The 14871-nt window shown below is 39.9% G+C and overlaps 2 protein-coding genes and 1 pseudogene across 3 annotated transcripts; 2 read left to right on the plus strand and 1 right to left on the minus strand.

The window, feature by feature from the left end:
• Window positions 1–857: 857 nt before the first annotated feature.
• Window positions 858–7078, plus strand: lgals3a (lectin, galactoside binding soluble 3a). The gene is made up of 6 exons (XM_086183245.1): window positions 858–1007; window positions 1396–1413; window positions 1526–2239; window positions 5087–5175; window positions 5420–5576; window positions 6209–7078. The coding sequence occupies exons 2-6, from the start codon at window positions 1399–1401 to the stop codon at window positions 6362–6364; spliced, it is 1131 nt and encodes a 376-aa protein (XP_086039371.1). The 5' UTR covers window positions 858–1007; window positions 1396–1398; the 3' UTR covers window positions 6365–7078.
• Window positions 7079–7351: 273 nt separating this feature from the next.
• Window positions 7352–14770, plus strand: synj2bp (synaptojanin 2 binding protein). Its single transcript, XM_086182072.1, has 4 exons — window positions 7352–7539; window positions 8065–8201; window positions 11205–11300; window positions 13154–14770. The coding sequence occupies exons 1-4, from the start codon at window positions 7476–7478 to the stop codon at window positions 13295–13297; spliced, it is 441 nt and encodes a 146-aa protein (XP_086038198.1). The 5' UTR covers window positions 7352–7475; the 3' UTR covers window positions 13298–14770.
• LOC147246199 (uncharacterized) lies at window positions 8601–10004 on the minus strand (annotated as a pseudogene). Its single transcript, XR_015109692.1, has 2 exons — window positions 8993–10004; window positions 8601–8893 (listed from the first exon to the last, which is right to left on the minus strand). The product of XR_015109692.1 is annotated as an uncharacterized LOC147246199 (transcript).
• Window positions 14771–14871: the final 101 nt, after the last annotated feature.

Genomic DNA, 14871 nt, shown 5'->3' on the forward strand with positions numbered 1-14871 from the left:
CTTCCTCCCACAGTCCAAAGACATGCAAATGGGGACTAGGGTAATTGGAGACTCTAAAATGACCGTGGGTATGACTGTGGACATGAATGGTTGTCTGTCTATATGTGTTGGCCCTGCAATGGACTGGCGACCTGTCCAGGGTGAACCCCGCCTCTCGCCCGATAGGCTCCAGCCCCCCACAGGATAAGTGGAAGAAAATGGGTGGATGGATTTTACTACTATTTCTCCATGGGTCAACTAACACATAATATTTCTGTTAGAATATATAACATTTTACACAAATGTAAATAACAATTATAAAAAGCACATTTCTAAATGATTTACTTCCTTGTATAGGACACCCAGTAGCCCACCTTCTAAGGCAATTCTATGGAAGTATTTTGGACAGCTTTTCAATAAAGCTTTCCCAAAGACATTAAATGTAAAAGTAATGCTGCAAAACTAGGTGGCAGAGGTCAAGATTAACTTAAATGCAGTTGCTAATTCCTAAATGTTCTAATAGGATTGTGCATTTATGGAGGTATAGGATCATCCTATACCTCTATAGCACAGTGCAGTTCATTAAACTCTGCCCGCTATGCAAAGGCACAAATCCTTCAAATAATTTACCCCTATAGTAAAAGGTCTTTGTGTTTACAAAGTTGTGCTGCTTTTTTCTTAGATATAGGAGAGGAGAGGGTGCCCATTTCCATAAATTATTTTTCAAAGTAATTTGTTCCACTCGACTTTCCTCCTTTATGACATTTATTTTTCCACAAGCGAAATAATTGTGTTTTTGTTAGTTTTGTTTGTGTACTCGGGTTGCTTCCGTGAACGCGTCCATTTGTCTGCGTCATCAAAGAGGCGTGTGCGCACGACTCAAGAGTTGTGTTAGTGCGTTTCTAACGTTAGCTTGTAGTTCTAATTTAGCTTCGACAGGCTGAATTAGCAGCCTAACTGGTCACCACAGCTGGCTAAATCATCACCGTTACCCGCTATATCTCGAGAGGAGCCCACCGTCAGGCAAGGTGTCATGAAATTTTATCATTTACTTATTAGTTTCTATGACACAGTGGAGCTAAAATAATTAAGTTAGCTCACATCTGCACGTTTAGCTAGAGTTAGCTTGGTCGGAAGTCAACTGTGTAACACCAGAGATACGCTTGAATATGCAAATGAAGAAATTTTAGAATTGATGTAGGTTGTCTTAACTATATTCCAGTTAAGTCAAGCTGTTTTGGGAATTAGTGGGTTTTGTTGGTCACTAATCGAGGTTGGAAATATCTACCCTGCTATCACTCAGAGCCTCGAAGTGACACACCTTCCTGTATTTGACGGCTTAGTAACAATGAGCTGTAGTTATTACCTAATTAATTAACTTAATTAAAGCTGTGTTTATTTTTGTTTGTTTTTTAGGTCATGGCAGATTTTTCGGTGAGTAAAACTGGTTTTACATGTTTCTCGTACTTTATGGTGTTTTTTGCTTTGGTTAAGCTAATCTTATTATAGATTGGGAGACCCACTTTCTGTTTCTCTTCTACCTTAGCTGGCAGATGCCTTAGGAGATGACAGCCCAAGCCAGGCTAAAAAAACAGGGAAAACCAACCCATCTGCCTCTGCTAGCAACCCTCCACTGCCTTCAAACCCAGGATGGCCTGGTTCAGCACCAGGAGCTCCCACCCAGCCCTCTGCTCCATGTGACTTCACTGGTGGATCATCTGGTCCAGGAGCACCAGGGCATTTCCCTTTCCCCTCTGGTCCTGGAGCACCAGGTCAATATCCAGGACCCCCTTCAGCACCTGGGGGTTTTCCACCTGGCCCCGGGATACCTGGACAATATCCTGCACCAGGGGCTCCAGGGCAGTTCCCCTCCAGCCCTGGAGCTCCTGGGCAATTCCCTGGGCATTATCCATCTGAAGGTGCCCCAGGACAGCTACCCGGTGGCCCTGTCTCTTATCCAACTGTACCATTTCCCTCTGGTCCTGGGGCTCCTCCTGGGCCTTATCCAAATGTGCCTTTCCCAGGAAGTCAACCTGGAGGGGGAAATGGAATGTATGGACCTGGTGGTCCTGGTGGTTTCCCCCCTTCAACTGGCCCAGGTTCTTACCCTGCATTCCCTGGTGGAGCCTTCCCCCCTATCCCCCCTGGATCATGGGGAACACCAACAGGTGGAGGCTTCCCTCCGGGTCCTGGCCCGTTTGGCCCTGCTCCTGGCTCAGTGGGTCAGTATGGTGGGTCTGTCACTCCAGGAGGCATGCTGGTGAGTATTAGATCAGTTTACAAATCAGCTGTTTGCTTGCTTGCTAGTGAGTTTTTCCTTTGGTGTGTTTGTACCCTGGTGTGTTTGTGCCCTGGTGTGGCAATCTTCAAGAGTCAGACAGGCAAATAACTGCCTATGGCTGTTGCTGTAAACTTCATTTACTTAACCTGTGACTTAATCAGGTCAACTGCTATCATACAGATATGAAACTTAATGGCTACCTCTATACAGGTGGTGGGAAAATAGTCAGTGCCTTAAGAGGAAATAATGCAGTGGTGCTTAATTTTTGAACAAGACTGAATTTGGAATATGTAGGACTATGCTGGGACTTGAATCAAACATAGTTTAGAAATAATAACCAAAACAAACACAACATAATTATGAAAAATGTATTCTTGTCTTTCAGCCCAGATATTATCCTCCATATAATTGAAAGCACTGAGTTGGACAAGGACATCACCTCCAGAATCAACATATGGTTCGATTAGTGCCAAGAAAGAACAAAGTATAGAGATAAAGTCTGCCAGAGGGATGTAATGATATAATTTAAGTGCAATATGATATAACTACATTTGTGTGTACTGTATTAAAACACTTTTGTATTATCTGAAAAAAATCATACTGATCACAATTTGTATAACTTTTCCACGATAAATTGAGAATTTATAACTTATTAAAATGTCTTTTGCTTGTTGTGATTTTGCTGTGAAATCAGTGTGTGCAATTGTTGCCTTGTAGTTTTAAAGGGGCCATATTATGAAAAATTCCCTTTGTTAGTGTTTGTACAAATAAATTATATTTGGATCTCTTACATGCCTTCAAATTCATAAACTGTGAAATAAGAAAAACCAAGTCAATTTTATGTTGGTTGGATTCTTCTCTACTCAAAACAATAGGCACAAGGGGAAATTGTAATAAACCCTGTGTGACTTATTGCATGACCCATCCACAGGAGCCAGCATTTTAGGCTCCCTTGGGAGGTTAGATTAGGCTAGGCCAGGGGTGTGACTTTTTCAACACACTCTAATCAGCTGGCCTAACTACATGCTAAATACATCATCAATGCAAATATTAAACTGAGAAACAGGCATAATATGGCCCCCTCAAAAGCCTCTGATGCATTTTAGTTATCACTTGAAAACATGTGTGAACTGCCTCAGTGGGGTGATGTTGGCGAATGAACATGGGCAAGTATTGAATGAGAATTTCTTTGTATGACATAAAGCCCAAACTATCATGTTGAAACGCTGATGGATAAAATCTTAACTGGTCTTTGTCAGCCATGGGCAACTTTCCTGAAGGGTAAAAAACTACACTGCTCAAAAAAATAAAGGGAACATTTAAATCATCCATTCCAGATCTTGTTGAATTAAATATTTCAGTTGAAAATCTTTCTTGATTACATAGTGTCATTCATTGAGAACAAAATAAGGAAAGAACGATCAGTGGAAACCAAAATTGTAAACCCACTGAGGACTGGATTGAGAATCACACTCTAAGCGGAAGAATGAGATCATAGGCTCATCCAACTAATGTGAATTTCCTTAATATAATTAATAATGGGGCTCAGTGTTGTGTATGGCCTGAGGGCATGCACTCCCTACAGCATTTGGACATGCTCCTGATGAGATGGTGGATGGTCTCTTGAGGGATCTCCTCCCAGACCCGGATCAGGGCATCAGTCAGCTCCTGGAAAGTTGGGTGCGATGTGGTGGCACTGGATATAACGATATATGATGTCCCTGAGAAACTGGATTGATTCAGGTTTTGGGCATGAGCGGGCCAGTCAGTAGCATCAGGGCATTTGTTTTGTCATGTAGGAGGGACAGGGACATTCCAGCCACATGAGACCAGGCATCGTCTTGCATCAGAATGATCCCTGGGCCCACTGCACCACTATATGGTCTGACATTGGTCTCAGAATCTCATCTGGTGCCAAACAGTCGTCAGAGTACCTCTGGTGGAGGTCTGCGTGTCCCCCAAGGATATGCCTTCCCAGACCATCACTGGTCCACTGCCAAACCAGTCATACTGGAGGATTTGCATGCAGCAGAATGTTATGCACAGTGACTCCAGGCTCTCATGTGTCACTCGCTCAGTGTGAACCTGCTCTCATCTGTGAAGAGAACAGGGCCCCAATGGTAAATTTGCCAATTCTGGTGTTCCTTTGCAAATGCCGGTTGGGCTGCAAGGTGTTGGGCGAAAAGCACAGTTACCTTATTGAGCCCTCATGCTGCCCTCGTGATCTTTTTCTGGTGGTTGGGGCAGAAACAACCATCCTATGGCCTCATCCATGTCTCCTGGTGTCCTGGCTTGTCTCCAAGTATCTCCTCCATTTTCTTGACATTGTGCTCAAAGACCATATGGATGTGCCATCCCAGAGCAACTATGCTACCTGCACAACTTCTTTGGTCAGATACTGCCTCATGCCACCACCAGTGGCAAGGACAGGGAAAATGCAAAACTGCCCAAGAATAAGCCAGAAAGCATGAGAGGGGAAATGGTCTGTGGCCACCACCTGCAAAGCCATTCCTTGAAAGGGGATGTCTTCATAATTACCTCTCATTTCCACCTGTTGTCTGTTCTATTTCCACAACAGTTTTTGATATTCATTCACAGTCATGATTGCTTCCTAACTGGACAGGTTGATATCCTGGAAGTGTGATTGATTTGGAGTTACACTTATGACCATCTGTTTGCTTCACTTTTTTGAGCAGTGTGTTTTTATTTTCACCTGTTGTGCCTAATCGCTATAATTAATGAAAAAATATACGAAGAGAAAAAAATGTTTCAAAATGAAGCAGAGTAAATTTGTTTCAATGATTTAAATATGAATATTATTTGCAGATGGTGCCGTATGATCTCCCACTTCATGTTGGAATTATGCCACGTCTTGTAATCACAATAGTTGGGGAGCCTGTTCCTGGTGCTGACAGGTATGATAAATACTTTTTTTTCTAATTCTGCTGTCATTGTAACCTTCAGGAAATGGTCTGTTTTATTTTTTCTGATATTAGCACTTTGACTTTGTCTCTCTTGATAGCATACTTCTGTTGTTTTTTGCCAGTTTAGGTTCATCCTTATATGGAGGCTTTTATTTTGCTAAATGGAAAATACATACTGAACTTGAAGAGTGGCGGATAGATTTGTTGTATATAACCTGGTGTTTTGTTCTTACAGATTCCACATTGACTTCATCAAAGGTCCAGATGTTGTCTTCCATTTTAATCCCCGATTTCATGAGCACACTATTGTTCGGAACTCCAATTTAGATGGATTTTGGGGGCCAGAGGAACGGGAAGGAGGCTTCCCATTTGTTCAGGGTCAGCGGTTTGAGGTAAAGTGATTGGAAACTCCAAATTTGCATTCTTTTCAAAGATAAAATCTTACTACAGATATAATTTAAAGTATTTATTTCATGCAAATGGGCAAACACAGGTTAGGTTATGTGACTGGCACTTCTGGTATGGTGTACCAGACATAATGCCAATTTTCAGGCCTGAAAAAGTTTATTCGAAAAAGTAAATAATTTTAGGAAAAGCTATGGAAATAACGCGTATGCATATCCATATGCATTAGAGTTTGTGTGACTCAGTTGATATTGACTGGGAAAAATCTATTGGTTTAGGCTGTATCAAGCCTCACAGATTGTCCTTATTTTTAGGTAAATAAACTCTGATTTATTTTGTATCTCTAATCAGATGTTTCAGAGAATGGGTATGTTCGTGACAATTTCCTTCAAGACTTTGGAAAGCAAAAATGTTTCTGATTTAACAAGTATTGTGGGACAAATTATATTTATCATCTGCATCAGGGCAATTTTCAATGTGAACCTGACCAGAGCTCCTTTTTTCAGCCAGAACCAATGTGTTAAAGTATCCTCTTAGAAATGGAATATTGTAAACTCGTGTCTCATCTAACCTCAATTGATCATCACTGCATCTCATTTTGATTTTGGTGTCCCTGTAGCTGAAGATCCTTGTGGAAGAGGACATGTTCAAAGTGGCGGTGGATGGCACCCACCTGCTGGAGTACGAGCACAGGGTCAATGGGCTGGAAGATGTGACTCTGCTGCGAGTCGTGGGAGATGTTATCCTCTACAGCGTAGCCCCGAACATGATCTGATTCTCAAGCGCTACTTCAAACACATTGTGTAAAGGAGACTGTATTTGAAATCCTCTCAAAATATGTGGATGTGTTTGAAGGAATTGAATGCACAACATTCAGCAAAGTGCAACCTTTGCCACCTGGCACTTTTTTATTTATCTCAGAACAGATGGCACATACACCCAGATCTAATAGCTATAATCATTTTCTTTTTTCTGCCTGATGACGTCTCATGTTAGCCACCCATAATCCAGTATATGTTTTGACAGAGTTGTGAAACTGAAGGAAATACACAATTCAATTATACATAATAAAATGATTGCTAATCAGCTGAAAAAGAACCATGTGTTGAACATTTCACTTCCAGTATACTGTGCTATGTTTATTTTACTCTCTTTTTATTCAAAAACCTGATAAGTCTTTGTAATGCATGAAAGCATGATGCAACAGTCATACTTAGCGCTCAGTGGCACCCTAAACAATTCACTGGGCTGTAGGTTAAAAGATTTTTCAATTTATGTAATCATCAACTCTCCCGTCTTCAGTATTAAACCTCTTGCTTGCTCAGACTTAGGGTCCTATCATGTTTTACTAAATATGATTTCTTTTTGGAGAAATTATGGAAAATGTAAGGCTCAATTTATATTGAAACATTGGAAAGGAGAGGTAAGCACTTAAATCTGTTGCCAAAGATAACAGTGGGATTTTGAGATGAATGAATCAATAAAGTGGTAAAAGTAAAACTGTCTGGTATTGGAATATTGCACATTTATAATGTATAGCATATATAATGTCAACAGTTCTTGAATCACATTTTGAATGCAGGACTTCTACTTTTTATAAAGTAAGATATTAATTTCTATTTTTATTTAAGAAAAAATCGAATTCATCTGGTTATTTTTAAACAATGGTTGCGGGAGGATATTATATTCATTTCAACTTCATCGTATATTTACGTCATTGCTGTAATTCAGAGGTCATCGTGCAGTTCTGCCTTCTTCCATCAGGGAGCAGCAGCACAACTTCTACTGTGCCGAAGGAAGCAAATCGAAACTCCTCAATGAGTTTACCTTCAGATAAATAGTGTTGTCCCCCTTCTTGGAATTTTTTTTTAAATCCTCCTGATAAAATGAACGGCTCCCTGCACTGCTCACCGAATGTCGTCGACATAGAACTAAAACGAGGACCCGCAGGTAAGAAGAGGTGAAAATTTAGCGCACAGAAAGCCGAGTTAGCCATGTAGCAGCAGCAAGAGCAGCAGTAGAGCTCAAGCTAATGGCTAATTTTCACATTAAAATGAACAAAAGTCAAAACAATCAATGCTGGCTTGTTGTATAAGGACGGAGTTATAGAAGTTGAAGCTGAGCTGTCAAACTCAGTTTCACCAAAGCGACAAATTGTACTTTTTGTAGCTGTGATGAAATCTCTCAAGTAAGAAAAGTGGTTGGCCTGTCAGACTTGAGGGGTTATTTATTTAGCTCCATGAGAGTCAGTGCAGCTTTACACTTCATTGTTATGTAACTTTTAGTGAGCTGGCTTATATCTGAAAACAACACTGAGCTTCACTATGGTGCTGCGGTGATTGTTGTACTTTGATCCATTGAGACACGTTGATTGAATCAGCAGCTTCTGTCCAACGAGGTAAACAGTTAAACTCCCAAAGTCATTCATAGTATGTCGGTATTTGTTATGCTAATTGTCTCATTTGTTTTTTCCAGGCTTAGGCTTTAATATAGTTGGTGGTGTGGACCAGCAGTATGTTGTGAATGACAGTGGCATATATGTGTCGAAAATAAAAGGAGACGGAGCAGCAGCATTGGATGGAAGACTTCAGGAGGGGGACAAGATCCTTGCGGTAATACACTGTCTCCGAGGGTGAATGGAAGTGTGTGTGTGTGTGTGTGTGTGTGTTCGTTCTTGCTCTTGTTACACATTGAGGACTAGAATACGCGTGAGGACATTTTTGGAAAGTGAGGACATTTTAGCCAATCCCCTTCTTTGGAGGGCTGTTTGAAGGTCAAGACTGGGTTATAGGGTCAGGGTTGGGTCAGTCATTCAGTTGAGATGGTTAGGTTTATGGTAAGGGGTCAGGAATGCATTATGTCAGTGAAAGTCCTGACAAAGATATAAGTACAAGGGGGTGTGTGTGTGTGAGTGAGAGAGAGATAGAGATCTTCTCAACTTTACACAAGCGTCTCACTTCCTGGACCAAAATGCACTTTTTACAATTTTTAAGGTTGTCAATTTATATCCCTCTAACAACAAACATTAAGATTAATACTACCATCTTGGGTCATTCATATAAAGTAATATGAAAAAACAATTCTTGTTAATTTCCCACTTGTCACATAAGGAATCATGGTAAGAAGATGATTGAAGATTTGGAAGAAAATGGCACCTTTCATATACTGTAAGTCATTTTGACCAACCACCTCTCCCTCATGATTATACAGTGGGGCAAAAAAGTATTTGGCAGCCACCGATTCTGCAAGTTGTCCCACTTAAAGATGAGAGAGGTCTGTAATTTTCATCATAGGCACACTTCAACTGTGAATGATAGAATGTAAAAAATCCAGGATATCACATTGTATGATTTTCAAAGAATTTATTTGTATAATGGTGCAGAAAATAAGTATTTAGGTTCACCTCAATACAATGACAGAGGTCAAACTTTTCCTGTAGGTCTTCACCAGGTTTGCACACAATGTAGGTGGTATTTTGGCCCATTCTTCCATGCAGGTCTTCTCAAGAGCTGTGATGTTTTGGGGCTGTCGCTGGGCAACATGGACTTTCAACTCCTTCCACAGATTCTCTATTTGATTGAGGTCCAGAGACTGGCTAGGCCTCTCCAGTACCTTGAAATGCTTTTTACGTAGCCATTCCTTTGTTGCCCGGGCAGTGTGTTTGGGATCATTGTCATACTGGAAGATCCAGCCACGTTTCATCCTCAATGCTCTCACTGATGGAAGGAGGTGTTTGCCCAAAATCTCACGATACATGGCCCCATTCATCCTTTCCTTAATACGGATCAGTCGTCCCATCCCCTTTGCAGAAAAGCAGCCTCAAAGCATAATGTTTCCACCCCCATGCTTCACAGTGGGTATGGTGTTCTTGAAATGCAGCTGAGCATTCTTCCCCTTCCAAACACGGCAAGTGACATTTATACCAAAGAGTTCCATTTTGGTCTCATCTGACCTCATGACATTCTCCCAGTCCACCTCTGGATCATCCAGATGGTCTCTGGCAAACTTTATACAGGCCTGGACATGTGCTGGCTTAACCAGGGGGACCTTTTGAGCACTGCAGGATTTTAATATGACGACATAGTGTGTTACTAATAGTAACCTTTGTTACTGTGGTCCCAGCTTCAGGTCATTGACCAGTCCCCCCCCCCCCCCCCCCCCCCCCGTTGAGTTCTAGGCTGTTTCCTCAACGTTGTCACGATCATTTGTACGCCACAAGGTGATATCTTGCATGGAGCCTCAGGTTGAGGGAGATTGTCAGTGATCTTGTATTTATTCCCTTTTCTAATAATTGCTCCAACAGTTGATCTCTCCTCACCAAGCTGCTTGCCTTTTGTAGATTGGCTCATTCCAGTCTTGTGCAGGTGTACAATCTTGTCCCTGGCATACTTAGACAGCTCTTTGGTCTTGGCCATAGTGGAGAGGTTGTAGTCTGACTGTTTCAGGGTGTGAATAGGTGTCTTTTATACAGATAAGTTCAAACAGGTGCCATTAATACAGGTAACTAATGGAGGATAGAAGAGCTTCTTAATGAAAAAGTAACAGGTCTGTGAGGGCCAGAGTTCTTGCTTGTTTGTAGGTGCTAAATACTTATTTTCTGCACCTGAGGGGTTTACTTAAGATGCACTTTTTAGATTTTTGGGGGGGGGGGTATTTCCCTTGATGTATTTTTCTCTCTTATACATACACCCGAACAGACTAACAGACTGGTAGTTGTATGTATATTGAATAAAATGCAAAGAAGTAACTTGCTCATAGTGATGGGCTACATTGGCTGAGGTGCACACCAGTTATTCCCTGTAAGACATAAAATAGGTGCAGTTTTTCTGTTGACAATATGCAATATAATGTATCCCATGAGATTGATGCTCAAAGTTGGTTACTATTGAAAAAGTCTTGCAGAACAAAAAAAGATTTTGGTATATATTGTGGTACCTGGAGTGAATGTAAAATCTGTTTCATCCATGAAAATTCTTGTGACCATCACCTATGTTTACTTAGTATCATTATTCATTGCTTTTTCAAATATACTAAGGGTATTTTTTCTAATACAATGTATAGGGTGGGAAGCTGTTATGTCTTCATGGAATGAACCCTCTTGCTTTTCAAAATACTGCTGGTGTAACAAAAAATGACAGACATGCTGGAGGGATTTATTGGTAGCTGGATTTCCATCACCCTGTTTTATGCATATTTTGAAGTATCACATGGCCAAAGGAGGATGGAAATGCTAAAATTTGAAGATAAGAAATCCACTAACTTGCAACAACAACAATGCCAAAAATAGTTAATGTGCAAATTGGGAGATCGAAACACATTTGCAAATTATGGTCTCTGTAGCAAACAAGGAACTTACGTGACTGCTGTTTCAGTTTATAGCGTCTTGCCTGCTACCCCATTACGGTAATATGCCTGGTAACAACAATGCTGCTAATTCACGTTCCTTTTTTTTCTGCGAGCTTTCAAAAGATTTATTGCACATTGAGACAGAAACTAGGCTATTGAAATGACAAACCCATCTGCTGATGGTCCATTTTATCATTTTTATATTTAGTCTAAATAAAAATCTTAAAACACTGACTTTGTGATTGAGGATTTTATTACATCTGACTTAGATCAATGGAGTTAAGCTGGAGGATCAGACACATAAAGCTGCGGTGGAGCTGTTCAGGACAGCAGGGGAAGATGTGGAGCTCCGTGTTCTTAAAAAGGTAAGAGAGGATGCAGACGTATTCCGTTTGAGTGTTTTATTGATATTTTATCTTGCTTTTCAGTAGTTTAGATTAGTAAGACTGTTGTGATTTCTATCAATACCTTTTTTCAAAACAATATTGAAACACAAGTAATGCACCACTTAGGCCCAGTGATAGTGTAGTCAAATTTTTAAGTGCTGTGTCATAGTCAAAAGGACTGTTCAAGTTTCCTTAAAGAAGTTTCACTTCTCATCCAAGAGGCTTCTTCAAAACTAAGTCACTGGTCGGAAGTTGTCAGAATAGTGATTAAAAGATTTTTTTGATTTAAAAAAAAAAAAGTAGAAATGCATTCAGAGAGCACAGACAACATACAAATTTGCATGAAGTATTTCCTGAGAAAGTAATAGCAAAAAATATCAGCACACTGTATTATTGACTTCTATGTACAAAAAGGTTATAGAGAGCAAAGTTTCAGTTCTTAGATCTGCAAGAACTTCATTTTTATAGATTGCAGATCGATTGAAAAGATTTTTCCGTGGTCTATGCTTCACTCTTCTACCAAATATGGTGAAAATGGACATGGTAGTTGTTGTCTGTGTAAATGTGGGACCTCTTTCTGGGGCTCTTTTGCTAGTTGAGTCAGTGTAGGTGGTAGTGAGGATGTCACATGCTCTCATACATTCATGTGAATGGGTAGGACTTATGCTTGGGAGGCTATATGCACATTTCATACAGCCTTGTGATATTTTGGATGCTTGTTACACGCGTACTGTTGTCTTTTTTTTTTTTTCCAACAATAATCCCTCAAATTTCAGCTGCCTAGCTGGTGACTCATGACTATATTTACACAGAGTGCAATAATCAGACCATTCACCTTACTCAAAATAAGGTGATATTTCAATTGAGGTATTTCACATTTCCTACGTTCCATGTCAGACCAAACTTCTGGAAATCGGCCATACACCATTTCTGTCATGCTGTGACTATATGTTGCATGCTGAAAGCCAAATTTGTAACACATGCTTGAAGCTGGACTGCACAATGTACAACTGTTTGACTACCTTATGTGTTGCAAAAAGTCTGTCCGGTCTGTATTCATGATATGACTTATGTGTATACATGCTTGTTTTGTAAAATCAGAATAATCCACATCTCAATCTAAAGATTATTTACTGAAACTATGACTTTCTCTGGTTAAGGTATGATGTGTTCATGAGAGTGTCCAACTCAGAATATTTTTAAGATAAGATAAGGGGAAAAAGACAGAAAATAGTGAAAGGACTTAAATAAGATAAATGGACAAGTTAAAAAATATACAAAAAGTAGAAAAATAATGAACAGGATAAGTATATAGACATCAGCTAGTTTTCGTATTGCACATGTATGGATGAAGTATTGCTCAACAGATCTCAGTGCTAAGATAAAAAAGTCAAATATAGTCAATATATAATTTTCAGTGAATAGTGTTGTGCATGCTAACAGTGGTTAAACGGACAGGTTGTGTTAACCTTAAAATTTTCTTAATCTGGTTATTATCAGAATATTGCTGTCGATGCAATGTGGTCACTGAAAGCTGGTGTGTCAAGCAGGTTACCCAACTTTGCCTCTTGGCAGCTAATTCTTAGTTTTAGTTCAGCTGTCACAATAGTGGTGGTCTTGCTGACAACAAACGAATGAAAGTGTAGAGATAACCTCCTTGGCAGAGGCGCTATTCTTTAGTTACTGTCCAAGCCATAACCCTGGCTCTTTTTTGTGAGTAGACAATGGACTAATTAATAATGGTGCTAAATAAAGTGTTTTGTGTTCTTTATTCAGTCTGTTTATTTGAGGAGAACCCAATAGGAATTGACCTTTTTGTTTGTGTTTTGCAGTCATCCCATCACATGAATGGACCCTTGGGCTCCCAACCTGACCACAAATTCTCAGTATCTTCTTTGGGAATACTGGGTGCTATAGCAGGAGCAGCTGCCCTCTTTGCATTCATTTACATGCATCACCTTAGGAAATTTTTTTAACAATGCCTAAATTGTCTTTATGTTATTTTTAAGATCAAAAATTCCACTTAAGACCAAAGAAGTGAGGAGAGAACAACAGTTGACCATATTTTTGTGATTGGTACATGTTTGTGTGTGCATGAGGAGTTTCTCCAAGTTCAAGTGTAGTAATGATAGATTCTTGACACCCCTTATGTGCAATAGCATGCTCTCTCTTACCACAGAGATGATGTTTGTTGTATAATTTTGTTATGGTGAAGTAAAAAAGGATGTATATGTGATATTCCTGCTGATGGGTTGAGCGACTTGGGCAGACAAACAGCTGCTCACACAGGGGATGTATGCAAAATGAATTATAATTCAAACATCAGGGTACATTTATAGACTGCGAGACAGTGTTTTGTTCGATATCTCTGTACTCCATCACTGAATGACAGGTCTGTGTGACGGGAAGTTAAATGAATCCACAGTACTTCCTCAGTTTTCAAATTAATGTGACTGGGCCTGATTATCATTTTTGCACTGCGCTGCAGAATCACAGGAAGATTGGCTATGGCATCCTGTTGTGAGTCACAGGTGCTTTCTTGTGCCTTTTCTGTCCATTATATAATGGCAGTTTGGTTCAAAATGAAAATTACCCTACTTTGTCCATTAATGTGTTCAAGTAAATTTTACGGTCAGCAAATGCAATAGTTTGGAATTTTTTTTTTTCTATAACTGCTTTGTATTCTTTAATAAATGCTACAACATTTTTTGGGAGTATTTCACTGGAACTACCCATGTTTGATCAGCTCAATGGTGTGGCTCAGATTTTTGGGACAATTGAGGATTTTGACTCATCAGAATACACCATGTCTGGCTGTAGATCCATTTTTTTTTTTATTTAATCTGATTTTTGTTTTATAATGGGAAAAAGTAGAATGTCACCACAATTGTTATTTAAAGCAAAAACCCAAAGTTTTGTGAAACATTGATCGAGACCATGCAGACTACTGTTTTTATATGGTTCGTGGTGAGCAGCCCACTTCTTGATGCTCAGTTGCAGCTGAAGTCTCTCTGAGAGATGCTACCATGCTTGTGTTATGTGTTTCGGACATTTTTTTCTCTTAATTTTGCATTGAGGCTTGTAATCAAACTCTCTGCTAAGTGATTTGTAAGGACCAGCAATGTTGGTACTGAAAAGTTGGTTGAGCCATTAGGTAAATTATTTCAAATGTTTATTTTGCACTAGCCACAATCATGGAAGTCCTGTGAGGCTAAAGATCAGATGAAAAGGGGAATTGTTAATGCGAATTGTATTTGTCCACATTGGTTCAGTTCATCTAATTGTCTCTGATGGGATTTTGTTATGTTGTCTACACATACATTTCATGCAGCTTTCCTGAGTGGAATTGTGAATATGTGCTGTATGCCCAGAGAAATGGAATAGAGGCACAAATTATGTGTGTCGGACATCCAAGCACCTATTAAATTCATATGAAACTCACTTCTTTTTTCTTTCTTCTTTTTTTAGGCTTGACACCACAGGTGGCAAGCCCTACAGCTGCTGTGGTGACTGACTGACTGAACAGGTGTGCCTGTGGTTTTGACCAGCA

Source organism: Aulostomus chinensis, chromosome 17 (assembly GCF_037954235.1).
Source record: "Aulostomus chinensis isolate RoL2024-O1b breed Wild chromosome 17, RoL_Achi_v1.0, whole genome shotgun sequence".
Taxonomy (NCBI): domain Eukaryota; kingdom Metazoa; phylum Chordata; class Actinopteri; order Syngnathiformes; family Aulostomidae; genus Aulostomus; species Aulostomus chinensis.

Coding starts and splice junctions, on each gene's coding strand:
- lgals3a (XM_086183245.1), top strand. Junction 2,240..5,086: donor TCACTCCAGGAGGCATGCTG/GTGAGTATTAGA, acceptor TATTATTTGCAG/ATGGTGCCGTATGATCTCCC. Junction 5,577..6,208: donor TTCAGGGTCAGCGGTTTGAG/GTAAAGTGATTG, acceptor GTGTCCCTGTAG/CTGAAGATCCTTGTGGAAGA.
- synj2bp (XM_086182072.1), top strand. CDS start 7,476: ATGAACGGCTCCCTGCACTGCTCACCGAATGTCGTCGACATAGAACTA. Junction 7,540..8,064: donor ACTAAAACGAGGACCCGCAG/GTAAGAAGAGGT, acceptor TGTTTTTTCCAG/GCTTAGGCTTTAATATAGTT. Junction 8,202..11,204: donor AGGGGGACAAGATCCTTGCG/GTAATACACTGT, acceptor CATCTGACTTAG/ATCAATGGAGTTAAGCTGGA.